The sequence below is a fragment of the Lynx canadensis genome, chromosome C1, assembly GCF_007474595.2.
Source record: "Lynx canadensis isolate LIC74 chromosome C1, mLynCan4.pri.v2, whole genome shotgun sequence".
NCBI lineage: Eukaryota > Metazoa > Chordata > Mammalia > Carnivora > Felidae > Lynx > Lynx canadensis.
Genome location: NC_044310.1, coordinates 159,112,425 through 159,133,507, shown reverse-complemented (window position 1 = coordinate 159,133,507; position 21,083 = coordinate 159,112,425). Strand labels below are relative to the sequence as shown.

General features: G+C 42.5%; 2 protein-coding genes across 2 annotated transcripts in view; both read right to left on the bottom strand.

The window, feature by feature from the left end:
* GAD1 (glutamate decarboxylase 1) overlaps nucleotides 1-569 on the bottom strand; it is a 41,971-nt gene extending 41,402 nt beyond the window's left edge. The window contains exon 1 of the mRNA XM_030327451.1: nucleotides 475-569. The gene's annotated coding sequence lies outside the window, so the exon portion shown is untranslated. The remainder of the gene's footprint in view (nucleotides 1-474) is intronic.
* Nucleotides 570-17,194: 16,625 nt separating this feature from the next.
* ERICH2 (glutamate rich 2) overlaps nucleotides 17,195-21,083 on the bottom strand; it is a 36,687-nt gene continuing 32,798 nt past the window's right edge. The window contains exons 9-10 of the mRNA XM_030327072.1: nucleotides 18,032-18,103; nucleotides 17,195-17,390 (exon numbers count right to left, since the gene is read on the bottom strand). Of these exons, the coding sequence (XP_030182932.1) occupies nucleotides 17,269-17,390; nucleotides 18,032-18,103 (194 nt within the window). The 3' untranslated portion in view covers nucleotides 17,195-17,268. The remainder of the gene's footprint in view (nucleotides 17,391-18,031; nucleotides 18,104-21,083) is intronic.

The following is a 21,083-nucleotide window of genomic DNA, read 5'->3' as shown; positions in this document are numbered from 1 at the left end:
GGCCACAGCCTTCACAAGCACCCTGGGACCCCACACCTAGCCCTGCGCGCGCACTCAATACAGCAACGCAGACAGCCGGTAGACCGCCGCTTCTGGGGAAGTAACAGGTTACCGCTCCGAGTCGCGCCTTTTGGCTGCCGCTGCCCACGAGCCCTTCGGTGAGAACCCGCGCTCACAGCCAGGAAGCGTTGGGGAAAATCGTTCTCTCTCCACTTCAGCGCAGGTCTCAGCTTCTGGACATCCCTAGGCGTGAATTTCGCTGGTGCGGGATTGGATGAGTGTGAGGGCGGGGGTCACTGCGCCGCGCACCAAGGGAGAGCCAGGAGTGGGGCGGGCGGGACGCGTTCTGCTCGGGAGGGTAGATGGCGGTCGCCGGGAGTGGGGGTTGACCAAGAAACCGTGGGTGAAGAGCACCCAGATGAAGAGCTGAAGCTGGGCACTGGGAAGTCCAGGCGGCCCGCGCGCTTACCCAACCTGGGCTAGGCGACAGTAAGCCGGGCGCTCCCGCCGCTCTTCTGCGCAGCGCGCAGCGAACCGTTCGGCTCCGGTCCTTGCCACAGGCGTGATCTTCCCGGCGTCACCTCCAGCTGCCTCCTCGCACCCGCCAGCACCGTCCCGCACGCGAGCGCCAGGAGGAGAAGAGAGCAGTCGGGAGAGGCAGCTGCTAGGCTTTGGGGGAGGCGGGGGCGGAGTGGGGAGGCGGGGACCCGCTCCGCGGGGGAATCACGAGGCCGCTGCTTGCGGGGGCAGCTCGTCGGCAGAGCGGTGGGGCTCCTTTGCAGGTGCCTGATCGCCTCTGGAGCTTTAAAGGGCGATTATAAATCCAGATCACGGTTTGGGGCCCGGAAAAAAAAAAGGCCCTATGAGTAATCCAGGCTGTACTCAACGTGCTCTATTTTTTGAAACAGAGTGTCCGGGTAAGACGATGGAAAAGATAATTTCTATGAAGAGTTCTGCCTTGTTGAGTGCTTCTTCTTCATCCCTCTCTCCCTTTCCCTTCCCCTCCCATACTTTTGAGAAGACTAGAGCAGTGGCTTTCTTTCCTCGCTGTCCTCCCGGATCTACGACCCGATGACTCTTTCTTGAGTAAAAGGGAGCTCTGGGGTTGCGTCCTCACTGGCTTTCTATTGAACCAGGATTGTGGTAAAAGCAAAGGAGGCAGAGATGAGGGGGGAACACTCAGACCCCCGGAGAGACCCCCACTCCTTTCCCTTCAGTTTTCTCATCCAGCTCAGAGCCTCCCCAAAGTACCTCAACTGAGTACCGCTACCCACTGCCATCCGCAGAGCAAAGGTCCCGTTTCCCATCCACTGTGCACTCCCTGCTTGCTTTGGTCCCCTTGGTAATGGGGAAAGAAGTCCTCCTGATTGATCACATCTGAAGGTTAATAACACGCACGAGCGCTGCTCTGAGACAAACGGGAAACCCGAGCCCCAGGGGGCGGGGGTGGGGGTGGGGAGCAGACAGTCACTCCCTGCCCTGCCCACTCTCCTCACTCCTCTTTCGATTTTTTGCGCTTTTAAAGGATTTTCCCTTTGCAATATTTTAAACATATTTAATGAATTGCCGCGTTGGGAGAAGCCCCCTCATAATAAAAGGCGTTCGCGGAAAAATTTCCACCAGGGGGCGCCAGGCACCCAGAGACCGCGAGGCCTGTGTTAGCGGGGTCTTTCCTCCCAGCGGGAGCTAACACCTGGAAGGGGCTGTCTGGGCTCTGTTCTTCTCCTGCCTGGTCAAGCCATCCCTCAGCCACCCTCGTCGCTAATGTATGTTCTCCTCTTTCCAATTCCTCAGTTTCTTTTTCTTTGGGGCAAAAAAAAAAAAAAAAAAAAAAAAAGTTTATCTTTGTGTGTATCTGGATGATATCGTGTAACCAGTGATTCCTTTATTTGTTTCACAGTGATTTTTCGCCTCCTGTTGGCGGTGCAGCAGGCAGGGTTATTTATGGACAAGTCTGCGGCCTTGCTGGTCCAACCGAAGCCCACACCTTCTCTCTGAATAGTCTTGTCTGCTTTTACCACGACACTCTGGGGATGCAGAAAATCTTACTAATCACCGAAAATTCCATAATAGAGATCGAAGATTCTGCCCTGAGAAGATATAGTCCCATCAGTAAGAGGGTTCGCGCTCTGAGGTTTGAAATCACCGCGTTGCCCTTGATACTAAAGAAAATACTGTCGTCCTCTCTCCACCTTGCAATAAAAGCTCGGGCACTTTTTAAGGACACAAAAGCATCCTGAACGGGGGTGGGGGGGCGGGGTAGGGCAGTAACCTCAGCTCTGAGCGCCAGAGCTCCAGGCTGGGCAAGGTGGGCGTGCCCAATCAAAGCAGGAAACATCCCTTCAAAACCCGGCACCGCAACACACGAAAAGTGCGGTTTACTCTGAAATGAGGCTGGGAGTTCCACCCACGTCCCCTCCCAGAGCCTCCCTAAAGGAGATGTTGCACCAATCAGAGAGCCCAGTGCCGGTGCTAAATCATTGAGGACGCGCGGAGCAAGTCGACTGTCGGGAGGAGGCAACAAATCCCGATACCCTTCGGGGTCCGCTGTCTCAGAAAGGTGCCGGCTCTCCCTGTCTCCTCAACCTTCTCCTAAGACCGGAGATTCTCCGGAAAGGAAGATTCGTTTACTTTCACCTGTGGCTTGAGACTCAGAAATTTCCAACCACTCCTTCTTCTGACCCCATTGTCCAAAACGTCACCCCTAACGTTTTAGCTAAGGAATTATCTCGTTGGAAAAAAGAAATCTATAAGAGCAGGTATCACAAATTAAAGTTGAGTCCGTGCAATTGCGAGGACATCCCTCTCACTCCTTTATGGAGGGGGAGGGAATGAAGTCTTCTCCTTAACTTAAAATTGTTTAACTAGGGGCACCTGGGTGGCTCATTGGGTTAAGCGTCTGACTCTTGATTTCAGCTCAGGTCATGATCTCACAGTTCGTGAGTTCGACCCCCGCATGGGGGCTCTGTGCTGACAGAGCCTGCTTGGGATCCTATCTCTCCCTCTCGCTCTGCCCCTCCCCCACTTGCTCTCTGTATCGCTATCAAAATAAAAATAAACTTTAAAAAATGTTTAACTAAATATTAATAATTAGTCATTAAACGAATATTTATTAATCATCTGCCTCGTGAGAGGCACTATTCTCAGGGAGTTTTACACTGTCCCAGCAACTTATATTATCTCTGTACTCATGGAGTTGACATTCCAGGTAGGCAGGGAGAGTAACAGAAGCCCTCCCCCCCCGCCCCCCCCACACCAAGTTGGGGGCTTCATGGTTTGGGTTAGTTGCCGATTATTCCCCATTCCAATCCAGACTCTTGGGCTCTGCGAGGATGTCAAGGAACTAAGGGCCTGAAATTACAGCCAGTTCCAGCACACGAAGTTGGGAGGCAGGGCACGGCTCTTTCAGAACCAAGGACAGCGCACGCAGCTCGGTCCCTTAGGCCTCCCTTTGGTCGGCTTCAGTCACCAGCCCTTGGCCAACCCGCCCCACTCACCCTGCCCGTCTCCCTCCCTGCTGTTAACTGCTGTGTTTTTCCCTTCTTGGAGTGGGGGGTGGGAGAATAGTGTATTTCGCCCTCTCCTTCTCGGTAAGAATTTGTAGTGAGGGTGGTTGTGGTTGTCTTTTGGCTCTTTAGAACATTTGGAATCCGTATTTTTGTTTGTTTTGCGCTATTCTTTTTATCTTTTATTACTCCCGGTATGGGTGGTGGGGAAATGCTTTGGACAATGAGGGTGGAAAATAGATATTCTCTACAGGGACTCGAACCGGTGATGAGAGGTGGTCCGGAAGGGAGTGGTGTCCGCCCAGCTGTTTCGTTTGCATTTGATGTAAGGTTTAGAGCTTTGAAGAAAGGGGAACACGGCGCCCAGAGGCAGACGGAGTGGGCGAGTGCGAGTCCTCCGTTCTCTCCGGGGTGTTAGGGGTTTCCGAGCCTGCAGCCTCGGCTACTTGATCCTGTCCACTCAGGACAACCTTCCTTTAGGTCAGCGATGGCTGGAACTTGGGAACACGACCCCCGCCCACAATGCCCTTTCCCAGGGTGTTTAAAGATATTCCTGTTGGATTTGGAGCAGAGCCTTTCAGCAAAAGAAAAAAGGGAAGGGTGGGAGGAGAGTAAGGCGTGGAAGGGGAGCCTAAACAGGCTGCGGGTGAGATTTTTATGCGTAAAATATGGTCCACGTCAAGGTGAGTAAATAAGAAACGTCAATCTTTTTTTTTTTTTTTTTTTTGACGCATTTAGCATTCTTAGCCTCCAGGAAAGGTAATTTAGAGTCACGGTGTTGGTTCATTTCAGCTGGCTCTTTAGGTCTATTTTAAGTATCTAATTTATGACCAAAAAAGAGGGGAAAAAAATGGCAGTGCTCACCGTTTAAACGTCTGTCTCCCGAGACCAGGGCTGTGAAAAGCGTTGTTAACCTTACACTCGGCTTTTCTTAAGTCGAAGCTAAAAGTCTATTCGGTGGTGTTTGTGTACTTTAAAGATAGTCCCAAATCATTCTGTACTTTTCTTGGGAACCATAGCTAATAGACACCCCCGCCTCAAAAAAAAACCCCACGCCATACTCACTCCTGGGAGGCAGGAAAGGGTTAAAAGGGTGGTGAGGAAGGCAGAATTTCAGCCACAACGCTGGAAAGGACTCCGGAAATTACAGTCTTTTCTCCTATCGGAGAGCGCTGAGTTCCTCAGATAATCGTCAAATGGTCCCTTCCTCCTTGGTATTCAAAAGATGAAATATTCTAATGTTAAAGAAATTAATCAAGGAGGACAGAGTGATTTGTATTTGGGCAAATCGTGTGTAAATCTTAAACTCAATTCCTGCTATTCCAAACACGTAGACAGAAGGACCAGCAGGTGGCGATAGATAACAATTTCTGAGAGGAAACAACGGCTCCACAAGAAAGCAGTTCTTCAAGGAAAACTGCAGGCCCTTCCCACTTCCCACTCATACCCTGCCATATTTCACAAAGCAGAGCTGTTTAAAAGGCTGAGAGATGCTGCCAGAAGTGGCCTGAAACACCTAGGATCTCTATCCCTTTGGTGAAAGAGAAGGAGATGTGAATATCCATTTCTTTCCCATGGAGCTTCACCCCAAAGGTAGCCTGAGGAAAGGAACTCTTTGATATTAGGCAAGGTATTTCACTGCAAAAGTGGAGACCAGGGAAATAACAGATCTGGATTGCAATTCTGATGGAGAGCTCTTAAGATGTATTCACGTTTTCTGCTCTTCTCTCGACAAAAACTAGGACAAATCAGTCCTTTCCCAAAGGAGTGGGACGGAAGAAAGTTGACTTTCCAAATGAGATGCTTTGGTGAAACAGTATGGAATGGTAGAGTGGGTACAGTAATATTGATCTATTCAGTGTAAAAGCCCTTAACTATTTAAAATAACAGGTATTAGCCTTTATTTTTTTTAGAGGTATGTGCCTGGGACTGTTGTTTATGAGAAGGTTCTGGAAGGTTCTGATGCAGTAATGGAGAATCTGATCATTTAAACTTGTTTCAGATTGGGTTTCTTCCCTAAGCCTGGCCAGGTACACGGGGGAGAAAAACTGGAAAGTTAATGGGAGGGATTCATGTGAGCTGCTGTAGCTCAGTTCCCTTTATGTCAAGAAACTTTATGTAAGAAACTTACATGTAAGAGCTCACTGGAATGTATTCACAGCCAAGAGTCTCACCTATAACATCTGCAAATCAGTACCATGGGTTTCCCCAAAGCAGTTAGTCACCTGGAGCTCATTCTTTCTATCTTAGTTACAAGGCTGAGGTCCTGTTTTCTTTGCCTTTGGATAAATCAGGAACCCTTTAGATCTGCACAGCCTGAAATCTCAAGCAATCCCTAAATATGTGGATTAAATGGGTCAATATCTTCTCACTGAGGCTACAGGCACAGCATCTCAACTTCAAAGCCAGGGACAAGCCACAGGCAACCCCTGGAACAGCTGAATAGACAATATATCCCTAAAATCTTCAGGCAGCCATCTGGAAGGCACCTAGCAACTGTGGAGTGAGTGTGGGGACTTGTTTTGCATCGATTTTTTTTTTGTTATATCAGGATTCAGAGGAGTTGAAAAGAAAATGTAGAGAAGGAAGAAATAAGTCTTAAAAAGTCAGAGCCCTCTACAAGACCTCAACTAGCCTATGAAGGATCAGCTAGTTTTATTAGTATTTAAACCACTGGTTTAACAGGGTTGTAAAATATCTCAATTTAACGAGTTTTACTTTGAGACAACTTTCTGAAAGTGTTCTTTAATTCTGTGTAGTACATGATTTTTAACATTTTTCTTCTTACTGTTTTTCATTGGTGGGTTGCAAGTTAAGAGAAGGCAGCTTTAGAATGATGATGTTGTCTGCTGATTTGTGATTCTGCCTCACCTTTGGTTGAGTTCTTCTGATGCCAGTAGGAAGAAACTGAATTTGGCGCCTGTTATGATGAGGAAGAGATTTTTTCTCCTAACACACTGCCTCAGTGGTAGACAGGGAACTGTGAAATTTATCATCTTTACAGAGTAATCATTTTCAAGTTATCTATTTTATGGAAAGATATTTAAAATAATTTTTATTAGAGATGAAGATACACTTTAGGGACCTGAGAGCATGAAACACAGAGAGCTTTGTTCAGAGTAGAAGAGGATGCAACTTAAAGTATTAAAAAAAGAAGGAAAGAAGCTTATGAAAGTTACCAACTATTTGTTGGAAAGGAATAATTTTCTCTGCTCTTCAAGGTCCTTCTAGCTGGACTAAAAATCAAGTTGACATGAGACAGATTAACAGGAGAAAATGAAAATTTCATTTTGTACATGTAGGAAATCCACACAGATAGAAATTCCAAAGACAGGCAGGCAAAAAGAAGAATAATGTCATCCTGAACTAAGGAGAAGAGATTAGGGTCTGGGACTTCAAAGGGAAGGAATGCAATTCACAGGAAAATGAAAAAGAGGTGAACAGTGGTTTACCAATAAATGTCTGCTAGGCTACTCAGGAACAATGGGATTTGATCAAATAGGCTTTGTTCGATTCCTCCCTGTCTACCACATCTAGTTCATATTATACTGTAGTTATGTGTGGTGATTGCTTTCTTCCTACCTGAAGTCCTCTATTTAAATTCTTTTTAGGCAGTTGGGGCGCCTGGGTGGCTCAGTCGGTTAAGCGGCCGACTTCAGCTCAGGTCATGATCTCGCGGTCCGTGGGTTCAAGCCCCGTGTCAGTCTCTGTGCTGACCGCTCAGAGCCTGGAGCCTGTTTTCGGATTCTGTGTCTCCCTGTCTCTCTGACCCTCCCCCATTCATGCCCTGTCTCTCTCTGTCTCAGAAATAAATAAACGTTAAAAAAAATAAATAAATAAATTCTTTTAGGCAGTTGATTAGGAGGTTAAGAGCTTTTCTGGAATCTGCTGTTTTTTTTTTTTTTAATTGCTTTTTAACTCAAAAGAATTGTTATGCCAAAGTGGCCCATCTTGGGTTGCCCTCTGCCCCTACAGTTAAAAGTGTATTTGTACAGTTATTCAGCAATAGGAGAGCTACATAATCAATTCTAAGCAAACAGGGACTGGGGGTTTGGGGGGGGAGTATTGGTGATGGATTGCAATTATCCCTATTTAAAGTATACAATTAAGCATAAGCGTAAGCAAGTTTGTGAATATAACTGTTCTATGAAGATCAGTAAGTTTCTGTATCAGATGATATTTATTTTTTTAACATAATTACCTATTTATTTACTTATTAGTATTTATCCTCATTAGAAGCTTCTAGCATACCAAAAAGGATACTAAGATGTGTTAAAATGGCTCAGACACAATAGACACTCCACAAATACTGATTTGTTTTGTTTTTTCCTTGTGTTAACTTTTCTGTATCTCAGGTGAGTTTTACCTTAACTCTTTTTAAAAGTTCCTTTCTTTAAAAAAAAAACACATTTTTTTCTTTAAGATAATATGTGATTGTTAGAGAAAGTATATGACTTTATAATGAAAAAAAGTGAAATAACCTCATCACTCAAACACAACCATCTTTAGCCTTTTTATTAATTTTTTCCCAGATTTTCTCCCCACTTCATGGATAGGCTTAAATAAAATGTTTTTAGTATTGGACAGATATTGTACATCAATGTTCATAGCAACATTATTCACAATAGCCAAAAGGTGGACCCAACCCAAGTGTCTATTAATGGATGAATGGATAAACAAAATGTGATATATACACACAATAGAATATTACTTAGCCATAACAAGGAACAAAGCATTGATATGTACTATGATACTAGTGAACTTGAAGACATTATGCTAAGTGAAATAAGTCACAAAAAGGACAAATATTGTAAAATTCCACTCACATGTGTTACCTAGAATAGTCAAATTCATAGTTCTTGAGATGGATGGTGGTGATGATATCACAACAATATGAAATTACTAAATGCTCCTGAACTATACGCTTAAAAATGGTTAAAATGGTAGGGGTGCCTGGGTGGCTCTGTCAGTTAAGCATCCGACTTTTGGTTTTGGCTCAGGTCATGGTCTCACAGTTCACGAGTTTGAGCCCTTGGTTGGGCTCTGTGCTGACGGTGTGGAGCCTGCTTGGGATTCGCTCTCCCTCTCTCTCTCTCTCTCTCTCTCTTTTTCTCTCTCTCTGTCCCTCCCCTGCTTGTGCTGTCTCTCTCTCAAAATAAATAAATAAACTTAAAAAATGGTTAAAATGGTAAATTGTATGTTATGAATATTTCACCACAATAAAAAAGTGATGCATGCCCATGAAAAAAAAAAAGAGGATAAATAAAAAATGTAAATTGAAAAATAAACTCTTCTTACCTACCTCCCCTCCTCAGCTGCACAATACAGAAATTAACCATTCAAACCAGTTTCATGCAGGCATACCTTGGAGAAATTGAGGGCTCAGTTCCAGACCACTGCAATAAAGCAAATATCATAATAAAGCAAGTGAAATGAATTTTTTGGCTTCCTGGTGCATATAAAAGTTATGTTTAGGGGCGCCTGGGTGGCTCAGTCGGTTGAGCGTCCGACTTTAGCTCAGGTCACGATCTCACGGTCCGTGAGTTCCAGCCCCGCGTCCGATTCTGTGTCTCCCTCTCTCTCTGCCCCTCCCCCGTTCATGCTTTTCTCTCTCTGTCTCAAAAATAAATAAATGTTAAAAAAGAAAGTTATGTTTACATGATACTGTAGTCTATTGAGTGTTTGTGAGCATTATGTCTAAAAAAATCTAAAGCACATACCTTAATTTAAAAATATTTTGTCAAAAAAATGCTAACCATCACCTGAACTTTCAGTGAATCATAATCTTTTGGCTGGTGGAGGTTCCTGCCTGGATGTTGGTGGCTGCTAACTAATGAGGGTTGTGGTTGGTGAAGGTTGGGGTGGCTGTGCCAGTTTCTTAAAATAAAACAACAATGAAATTTGCTGCATCAATTGACTCTTCCTTTCATGGACGACTTCTCCATAGCATGCAATGCTCTTCAATAGCATTTTACCCAAAGCAGAACTTCTTTCAAAACTGAAGTCAATCTTCTCAAGCCCTGTCACTGCTTTGTCAACTAAGTTTATATAATACTCTAAATCCTTGGTTGTCATTTCAATAATCTTCACAGCATCTTCACCAGGAGTAGATTCTATCTCAAGATATCACTTTCTTTGCTCATCCATAAGAAGCAACTCCTCATCTGTCCAAGTTTTATGAGATTGTGGCAATGCAGTCACATCTTCAGGCTTCACTTCTAGTTCTAGTCCTCTTGTATTTCCACCACATCTGCAATTGCTGCCTCTACTGAGTCTTGAACCCCTCAAAGTCATTCAAAAAATTTTTTGCTGGTGGAGGTTCCTGCCTGGATGTGGGTTGGAATCAACTTCTAACTCCTGTCAATATTAATGTTTTTACCTCTTCTCATGAATCACACATGTTCTTAATGACATCTAGAATGCTGAATCCTTTCCAGAAGGTTTTCAGTTTACTTTGCCCAGATCCATCAGAGAGGAATCACTATCTATGGCAACTATAGTCTTATAAAAATGTATTTCTTATATGATAAGACTTGAAATTTAAAATTCCTCTTTGATCCTTGGGCTGCAGAAAGGATATGTTAGCAGGCATGAAAACAACATTAATTTCATTATACATCTCCATCAGAGCTCTTGGGTAACCCAGCGCATTATCAATGAGCAATAATATTTTGAAAGGATTTTTTTTTCCCTAAGCAGTAGGTTTCAGTAGTAGGCTTAAAATATTCAGCAAGCCATATTGTAAACAGATGTGCTGTCATTCAGGCTTTATTGTTCCATTTATAGAGCATAGGCAGAGTAGATTTAGTACAATTCTTAAAAGGCCTTTATTTTTTTCAAGTTTTAATTCAAATTCCAATTAGTTAACATGCAGTGTAACATTAGTTTCAGGTGTAGATTTTAGTGATTCAACACTTACATATAACACCCAGTGCTCATCACAACATGTGCCCTCCTATCCCATCACCTATTTAACACATTCTCCCACCTACCTCCTCTCTGGTAACCATCAGTTTGTTCTCTATAGATAAGAGTCTGTTTTCTGGTTTTCCTCTTTTATTTCCTCCCATGTTCGTTTTGTTTCTTAAATTCCACATATGAGTGAAATCATATGGTATTTGTCTTTCTCTGACTTATTTTGCTTAGCATAATACCCTCTAGCTCCATCCACATCATTGCAAATGACAAGATTTCATTCTTTTTGATGGCTAATACCACATCTTCTTTATCCATTCATCAGTTGACGGTCATTGGGACTCTTTCCACAATTTGGCTATTGTTGATAATGCTGCTATAAACATTAGGGTACATGTATTCAAATCTATATTTTTGTATCCTTTGGGTAAATACCTAGTAGTGCAATTGCTGGGTCATTGGCTAGTTCTATTTTTAACTTTTTGAGGAAACTCCATATGGTTTTCCACAGTGGCTGCACCAGTTTGCATTCCCACCAACAGTGTAAGGGAGTTCCCCTTTCTCTGCATCCTTGCCAACTAAGCGCCCTTAGATTTTCAGAATGGTGAATGAGCATTGGCTTCAACTTTAAGTAATTAGCTTCATTACCCTGTATTAAGAGATCAGCCTATCCTTTGAAACTTTGAAGCCAGACATTAAGTTCTCTCTAGCTATGAAAGTCCTAGGTGGCATCTTCTTCCAATAGAAGGTTGTTTTGTTTATGTTGAAAATATGCTTAGTGTAGCCATCTTCATTCATGTCTTAGCTGGCTATCTGGATAACTTGCTGCAGCTTCTACATCAGTACTTGCTGCCTCACCTTACACTTTTATGCTGTGGAGATATATGCTCCTTTTATGCTACTCCTTTCCTTAAACTTCGTGAACCAACTCTGCTAGCTTCCAACTTTTTTCCTGCAGCTTCCACACCTCTCTCAGCCTTCATAGAATTGAAGAGTGTTAAGGCTTTGCTCTGAATTAGGCTTTGACTTAAGGGAATGTTGTGGCTGGTTTGATCTTCTATCCAGACCACTAAAACTTTCCCCCTATCAACAAGGCTGTTGCCTTTCTTATCATTTGTATGTTCACTGAAGTAGCACTTTCAATTTCATTTAAGAACTTTTCCTTTGCGTTCCCAACTTGGCTAACTTGCAGGAGACTTAGCTTCCAGCCTGTCTTTGCTTTCAACGTGCCTTCCTAAGCTTATTCATTTCTAGCTTTTGATTTTAAGTGAAAGACATGTGACTCTTCTTTTCACTTGAACATTTAGAGGCCAATGTTGGGATATTAGTTGGTTTAGTTTCAAAATTATTGTATCTCAGGGAATAGGGAGTCCTGAGGACAGGGAGAGAGATAGCGGGGTGGGTTGGTAGAGCACATTTATCGGTTAAGTTCTCTGTCTTATATGGGCATAATTCATGGCACCGCAAAATAATTACAATAGTGATACCAAAAATCACTGACCACAGGTCACTGTAACAAATATAATAATAACGAAATAGTTTTAAATATTGTGAGAATTACCAAAATGGCACCAATACACTTGTTCAGTGCAGGGTTGCCACAAAACTATAATTTGTAAAACATGCAGTATCTGCAAAGTGCAATAAAGCAAAGCACAATAAAATGAGGTATGCGTGTATTTCTATTTTACACATACTGTTAACTGGCACAAAAACCCACCAATTCCCCTTCCTTGGCTTTGAGTGGCCATCCTGAGGGTCGCCTAAAGAGTCCAGTTTGGCTTACAGTCTTAGAGGATGTTGTCAGTCATCATGCTTGCTATCCTGTGGCAGGTACATTGGGTAGGACTCGCTCAGCTGCAAGTTGTAGGAAATCTGAAACAAATAGGCTTAAATGGTAAGAAAATATATTGTCTTACGTAGGATATTTAGAGATAGGGCAGGTATTAAACCAGCGTTGGTCAACTGAGTCAGTTAAAATGCCATCGAGGACTAGGATCTTTTTTCTCTCTGCTCCACTGTCTTTAGTATAAAAACTCCTCATAGCACCAAGATGGCTGCCAGTAGCCATGAGGCTACACACTTTCTTGTCCATTTCTAAGTCCTGCTCTTGTTTTATTAGCTGAGACTGGTAGAATTCTGTGCATGTCTAGTAATAACTAGTAGCAAAGGGATGCTGGTCAAAGGGTACAGAGTTTCAATTATGCAAGATGAATAAACTCTGGAGATCTAATGCACAGCACAGTGATAATAGTTAACAATACTTACTGTATACTTGAAATTTGCTATGATGATAGATTATAAATCTTCTCAACACACACACATTGGTAACTATGTAGAGGTGATGGATATGTTAACAAGCCTGACTGTGGTGATAATTTCACAATATATATAAAATCATCAGTCTGTATACCTTAAAAATATATATATATAATTTTTATATGTCAGTGCTGTCTCATAAAAGCTGTTTTAAAAAACCTAATAGCAGGGTGCCTGGGTGGCTCAGTTGGTTGAGCACCCGACTCTTAAATTCAGCTCAGGTCATGATCCCAGGGCCATGGGATTGAGCCCTGTGTTGGGCTCTGTGCTGAGTGTGGCACCTGCTTGGTATTCTCTCTCTCTCTCTGTCCTTCTCCCCTGCTTGCTCACTCACACTCTCTCTGAAATAAAACAAAAATATTAAAAAACCTAATAGCAAGGAGGATGGGAGTACCATGATTAGCTTAGATGTATCATCTAGGTTGGAATGGACGTAGGAGAAACCAGCCACAATGTCTGCTACAGGCTATCTCCTGGTTCAAAGGGTACATTTTGAATAAGACCATGCAAGCCAATCTCATCTCCCAGTGCTTCACTTCACAAGTCCCTCCAAGTTCTGCATACTCCCCATGTCCCATTATAACTCATATCCCATGGCAGCTGGGGAGTTTATTAGGAAAGCCAACCAGAGAGATCTTTGCCCTCCTTAGTCTGGCCTTGGCAGCCTCATCCTCCCTCCCTCCCTCCCTCCTGTGAACTCTCAGTACCTCATGATATAAGACACTTGCCCAGAACCCGAAAACATTTCCAATAGATCTAGGCTTTCCTTCACATCTGGCACTAGGAGTTATGTTCAAGGGTTCACCCTTGTCAAACATCAGTATTTTAGGCAAATACCAAAATTATATGTATTTTACATGTCAACCAGAATAAAATTAAAGGAAAAAAACCTGCACTTCAATGAAAGGGAATGCAGGTTATCACCCCGCTTCATATATAAAGAACTGTAGGATAATTGAAGGCTTTATAAAGACAAATACTGGAGAACAAAGGAGAGGCAACTCTAAGAGGCAACTCTGAGCAGTCCAAACAGAGCCAACTACCACAAACTAAGGTTATGTTACGTGCATTTTCTGAGTATTAGGCTTCACTTGACAAACTATCTCCCCTTCTGCAATCTGTTTCTCTCTCCTGACCTCTTAGGGAGGACAGCACAGGGGTGAAGGGTAGGGCAGCATTAGACTGAACCTGAACTGGAATACCTTGCCCTCTTCTCCCTCTTTGTGGCTCTCTCACAAAGAAGGGCAAGCGAGAAGGGCCATTTTGCCAGCAGTGAGTGACCAGAGAATACACCATCAACATTCACAAGTGCATCATCCATGGAACAGGCTTCAAGAGGTGTGCTCCTCAGGCACTCACAGAGATCTGGAAATTTGCCATGAGGGAGATGGTAACTCCGGATACGCTCATTGACACCAGGCTCAACAAAGAGGTCTGGGCCAAAGCAACAGCAAATGTCCTAGAAAGGAGTATACTATATGTGTGTGCAGTTGTCCAGAAAATGCAATGAGGATGAAGATTTACCAAGTAAGTTCTATATACATTAGATACTTATATACCTATCACCACTTTCAAAAACCTACAGTCAGTGTGGATAAGAGTGGACCAGATGGTCAAATAGTTATGAAACCACAACACACACCAAAAAGACCTAGATTTGCCTCTGCTAATTCCCAGGTATGTGCTCTTTAGAAAGTTACTCTCAATTTCTCTAGACCTCAGTTACTTTATATGTAAATGGGGATACTAATATCCACCCCACGCAGGTGCTATGAAGACTGAAAACATGAACATATGGAATGCTTAGTACAGTACCTAATGCATAATAGGCTATCGGTACATGTAATTATCATCCTTTCTACTAAACATGCTCATCTTAAACATTTAAAAAATTGTATTTCTTTTCCCTTATGTCTTCCAACAATACTTCATCTTCCTTCATAATCAAAGTCCTTGGTTTCCTTTTCCTCATCTCCAGTGCACTCAAGCTCACAGAAATAGGTCTCTCCCCACCCCACTCAACTGACAGTGCTCTCCCTAATGTCATCAACCTCCTCTTTGTTGCTATCCAACACCCTTCTCAGTTCTCATCTTGTCTTCTTTATAACTTTTAGCCAAGCAGATCTTTCCAGACCTTGTAGCCCTCCTGGGTTTCTGTGGTAGTTCTCATCATCACTTAGGATGCCTTTGGCAGCAGGTTCAAGAAACCTCAATCCAAACCAGTTGAAATGATAAGAAAGCCGTCTCACATAACAGAAAATGCAAACTGAGGGCTGGCTTCCAGAGCAGTTGATTTTGTGGCTGAACATCACCAGAAATCTAGGTGCTTTTTGCTGTAGCATCCACAGCATCAGCTTCATCCTAAGATTTGGCCCTCTCATCATCATAAAGTGGCTGCCAGCAGAAAGTAGGGCAGTGTGCTTCCTGGTTCTTAACCAGAGGAATGGAGACATCTCTCCTCCCAATCATGAAATAAAGTCCTTGATCTTGTTGGGCCAATGTGGGTCACATGTACCCCCTTTGGAAGAGTTTGGAACAGTAACGTTCACCAGAGAAATGCCATGTACTGTTGGCTGAGGGTGTCTTTCCTGAGCCCCATGGCTATGTGTGTGGGGAGTGAATATCCGACAGAAGCAGGGCTCTCTTAGCAAAGATGTAGAGGGATAGCTGCTGAGTGGGCAACCAATGGTATCCACTATATTCATTTTCCCGATTTTCCTCCTGGCTGTTCTTGTCTCCTTTGTGCATTTCTCATTCTTGAACTACCTCTTAGGTGTTATCACTTAAGACCATTTTTTAATGTTTATTTTTGAGAAAGACACAGAATGCTAGTGGGTTCAGGCAGAGAGAGTGGGAGGCACAGAAACTGAAGCAGGCTCCAGGCTCCGAGCTGTCAGCACAGAGCCCGACGCGGGGCTCGAACTCACGAGCTGTGAGATCGTGACCTGAGCTGAAGTCAGATGCTCAACCGACTGAGCCACCCAGGCGCCCCCTCATTTAAGACCATTTTATTTTCAGTCCTCTTCTATTCAGACTACACTTTCCCTGTGAGCCACCACTTCCTTATCTTTGACTAACTACTGTCTCTAAAGAGATACCTCTGTTAGGTGTTATCTAATGGAGTCGAACCAAAGTGTCTGGTCTGTTTGGTCTGTTTCCAACCAAAGTGTTTCTTCCAAGTTCCATACCATGAATTCCAAAAAAATGAATATTTACACAATACTTTCTGTGATAGGCGGAATAATGTCCCCCACCCTAAAAGATGTCTATGTCCCAATCCCCAGAACCCATATGAGGTTACATGGCAAAGGGCAATTAAGGTTATAGATTGTATTAAAATTATCAACTGACTCTAAAATGGGAAGATTATAGATTATCCTGGATCACCCAGATGGGTCCAATGTAATTGTAAGTGTCATTAAAAGTGGAAGGAAGAGGCAAGGTATTGAGAGTTTGGCTCAACTATTCCATATCATTGCTGCCTTGGCATCCATTTTGTGTGGCTAAGCACACTAGCCTCTCCCTCAAGTACGTGCCCTAGATAACAGCCCATGTACTAGATAAGAGCCTGTAGAATCACAAGTAAGTGTATGTTCCTGATACAATTTCCCCAGTGCCCCTGGTGATAAACAGTCTCTCCTGCCTCCCAACTCTTTCCCCTATGCATCCCTTAGATAAGACCCCCACGGAGCTTACTAAAACCTGATCTTTTTGGTTTGAATTGGCAAATCCAGCCTTAGCCTGAGAACCCCCAAAGCACTCCACTCATGGCCCTAATAAAGGCATGCCCCTGGTCCTGCTGTCCACTCTGTCTGCACCTTGACCTCCTTATGTGGCCCCTCTGATGCATGCCATGTACCTCCTCCAGGACCTGTGAATAATAAACTTCTCATTTTACTTTCCCTTGTGGTCTTTGTGGAAGCATCACGAACCATCTGACACACCAGGGCTCTACTTAACAAATGTTACTTTAACAAAAATCACAACAGATGGGAGAGAGAATTAGAGAGATGACAATGTGAGAAGATCTCAGCCAGATGTTGCTCGTTTTGAAGATGCAGGAAGAGGCCAGGAGCCAAGGAATGTGTGGAGGCTCTAGAAGCTGGCAAAAGAAAGGAATGAGATTTTCTCCTAGAGCTTCCAGAAAGAGTGCAGCCTTGCTGACATCCTGATTTTGGCTGAGTGAGACTCATTTTGGATTTCTGACCTCCAGAAGCGTAAGACGATAAATTTGTGTTGTTTTAACCCAAGCCTCATGGGTTTGTTGGATTAAATGAACTAATGTGTGCACAACAGCACCTGGTACACAATTACAGCTATGTAAATATTTTCAATTACTAATTTCCTCTCTGAGTAACTCACATAGAGGTAAGAACTAAATATCAAGAAGGAGCTCAAACCGATACGGATACATTAAAAGAACTCTGTGCCAAATAAAGAACAAGACTAAAATGCAGCTTTCTCCCTTATATTTCCATGTATACAGTAATGAAAATACATGAAGATTAAACCATAGCAGCAACCTTCATCACCCATCTTCGCATTCATCAGAGCTTTCTTCACTTAGCTCCTCACTGCTCTCTCCTTCACTCTCACTGCTACTGTCTTCTTCACTATCTTCATCATCTTCCTCAAGATTTTGAGATTTCTCTGCCATAGAAAGGAAGAAAATTGCTTAAAATGTTCTTGATATTTCTACTCTTTGAAAAATCATAATTCTTCTTGCTTCTCCCTCCACTAAGAAATACCTATCTTTGGAACATGAAGACTGAGCTGAACTTTGTTAACTGTATGTAGGGTCAAAATAGTAGTACAAAGACTATATTCTTACTGGTATAAAGATGTTTATGGATTTAGAGTATATTTAAAACATAGGTCTATAAAGTTTTTTTTACTATTGTCAATGTAATTCTTAATTAAATATAATAAGAGTAAGTGAGATGTAGGATAATTTAGAGGGTACTAGTTTTCCTTGGAATTGTGGGATAGCTCTTTTAACATGTGTGGCAATTAGCACGTTCTGTTCCTTGTGAAGACTGTATCAGTCCCTGATGCCTGGTACCCAGGGAGCCTGATTTACTCGGGCAGTTCTACCCCACAGAGAAAAGGGAGTCACCCTGACCATCTACAAAGGACAAGTTGGTTTCATTAAACCATCCAAGACAACCAGTTAGCCTTTTATTAACCACTTTCTGAGGGTGTACTTCACTAATCTCCTGGGATAATAGGTTTTTAAATAGTGACTGCTCATAGTTCTATGAGAAAGAAGGAATTTCAATTTTTAAATTTACCCATCAGCAACATTTCTTCAATAAGTGAGAAAAACTCCTTGGCCTCAGGATTTTCTGGTTCATAGATTAGAACTGAAAATGGACAACAGAATGTGTGTTATTAATCTTCAAAGTGTTTCAGCAAGCACTCCTCAGAATGAGATTGGAACTGTCAATCAGAGTAAGTAAAAATGCACAAAGCAACAAATACCAATTATACCATAGGAATACCAAAGTGTAAATACAGAAAATGTTCTACTTATCATAGGTGCATTGTAAGAGAAATAATGCTCAATATATTTTCTACCTCCTGTCTAAAAAATGCAATCTCCACCACTATGAGGCTTTCTTCATAGGCCTTGTAGCCAGAGTGTTTCTTGAATATAATCATCCCACAAACAAGGTACATATCCTGTAAAATGTGGAGGCTTTGCTAATGAGAAGACTGTGCCTGGAGGTCTGTTAATCCTGCTTTTCATCTCTCCCACTCAATGTCTACAAGAGAGACCTTATCTGAACACAGAACGGAATTTTATTATGATTTTTTTTAATGCAAGCTCTTCCATGGTAGAGATGCCATTTTGAGAAACTCATCTTTCAAAGAGAGAGAACTTATGTTTCTTTTTTCTCTTCATCCTGAAAACTTTTACCCTGATTTACACCCTAGTCATTGCCTACTTAACAGCATGTGTCATCTTTGGACCATATCAGTAGATTTTGGGAGGCTTGGTGGTATGGTACCAATGTTTTAGAGGTTAGAAACATTTTCAACTTTTGTTTCAGAGTTCTTTAGGCTATTTTTTAACCCCAGATCTCTCTCTACCTTCTTCCTACCTGCCTTGAGGGGTATTCATAATTTTGCATTAGCCATTTAATGTTGTGACTCCTGTGCACTATCTTGATGGCCCCCAGGGGGCGCTAAAACATCAAGTGTGCTATTCTTCTGGCTTAGAGTAAGACAAATAATTGTGGCTGGTTCAACTAGGCCCCAGTGCTCAGAGGACCTCATCCCATATGGCTTTCATCCTGACACACCAAACCAGTGTCTCTATTTCCTAATCTACCAACATAATTTACCATCAGTCTGGGTTAGCATGACTGTGTGCCTGCTTTTAAGGATCCTATAGGTATTTAGACACCTTTTAAGATTTCTAATAAAAGTATCTTGATTCATTTTAAATTGGACTAAAATATACTTATCATTAGCAGTCTAAATATTCTCTGAGCCTTTTCAAGAGCAGAGTTTCTCCAATTTGCCCCTTGGGATACTAGCTAGTTTCTTAAGATATTAATACATATTTTGGAAACTAGGTCAAATGAGGTTAATCAGGTAAAATTTACAGTAGAAGAAATTGCAGGATTTTACAGAACCATTAATATGCTCAGACCATTATGAGAATGTGGTTTCCCCAACTTACTATTCCCATGGAAGCCTTTTTGGTTGAACACTTACTAAGAAATCTTGAATACAGTTTAGAAAATTTCATATTGGAATTAGGATCATTTCATGGGATTGGAGTATGAGATCAGCTACTCTCATGGTTTAAAAAAAACTGTTGACTTCTACAATTGTCAATTTTCAGAGTGAGGGAAAGGTATCTGCTTTAAAACTTAGCCCACAAATATGCATTCTAGATGATGAATCAAAAAGTCTTTGACAGGCTAGTAGAGTTGGTAAAAAGGTAAAAGCCTCTAGCACATTCAGTTAGTGTCTTAGGAGTTGTTCCCAACCTGAGTCCATAAACAGATTCCAATATGGGCCCTGAAGAAAGACTGTCAGATGTGAATCCTGGTTCCGCCACTGTCTAGTTGGGTCTCCATGGGGGAAATATTTACTATCTCTGTACTTCAGTTCTATTATCTGTAATAATACTATTGGCCACATTAGGCCATTTTGATGAATCAATGAGATAATGCAGATAAAACACTCAGTCCAGTCCTTAGTGCACTAAGAACCAAGTAACTGCTGATTATCATTCATTTTCCTGGAATGGTTTTGGACCTAGAGAAAGGCTTGGCTCCTTCCTAAATGTTCAGTGGATGTCTCCTTCCGGCTAAAGAGCTGGGGCAGGGAGCTGGGGGATTCTGCTGTGCATTGGGCTCTAAGTCCCTCAGACTGGAGGCTATTCTAAGGTAGATAAGACATTGGTCTTGTTCACTGTAGCATCCCTAGGAGACTGACACAGAGCCGGAGCCCTCAAAACATTAAAAAATGGAATAAATGAATAGTAGGAAGCAGTCCTTTGATGCCTAGATAAAATTATACTCTAGGTTAGGGGCGTCTGGGTGGCTCAGTCGGCTAAATATCTGACTTTGGCTCAGGTCATGATCTCACGGTTTGTGAGTTCGAGCCTCACGTCGCACTCTGTGCTGACAGCTCAGAGCCTGGAGCCTGCTTCGGATTCTGTGTCTCCCCTTCTCTCTGCCCCTTCCATGCTCTAGCACTGTCTCTCTCTGTCTCTCAATAGTAAATGAACGTTAAAAAAATTTTTTTTTTAATTATACTTTAAGTTAAAAAGGAAAGAGTGATTTACTTTACTCAAAAAGAAAAAGAAAGGAAAAGAAAACTGCAGAGTAACTATCTTTTCTGAAGATACATCTGTAATTGTGTTAGACCAAAATGATGAGAACCATTTTGGTTCTCAGGCCATTATTGTCAAACACTTAGAATTATTATAATTGATGAGTAGGTCTTCCAGGCCTAAATGTTTTTTGTGTGTAAAATCTTGGGCTGCTGTGAGGAGCACTGTTGTGCCCTGAGAAAAGTGAGCTGCACATTCCCTTCTTACAGGTGAAGAGACCAGTAAATAGAAAGATTGACCGGCACAACATCTCACCGTCAATCATGAGATGAACTAAGAAAAGTACTTGGGACTCTTGACTTTCAGTCCCATTTAAAAACCACTTTCCCAGGATGCTTCCAATGCCTGGCAGGAAATGGCATACAGCCAATATATCACTTCTGCATGACATAGCAGGAAAATGGCTGAGGAAATATTAGGCACATATAAAAACTGTGTGTGAAAGACAGATAAAATTCAAGCCTTTACCGACAAATAAAATTTCTTGGGGG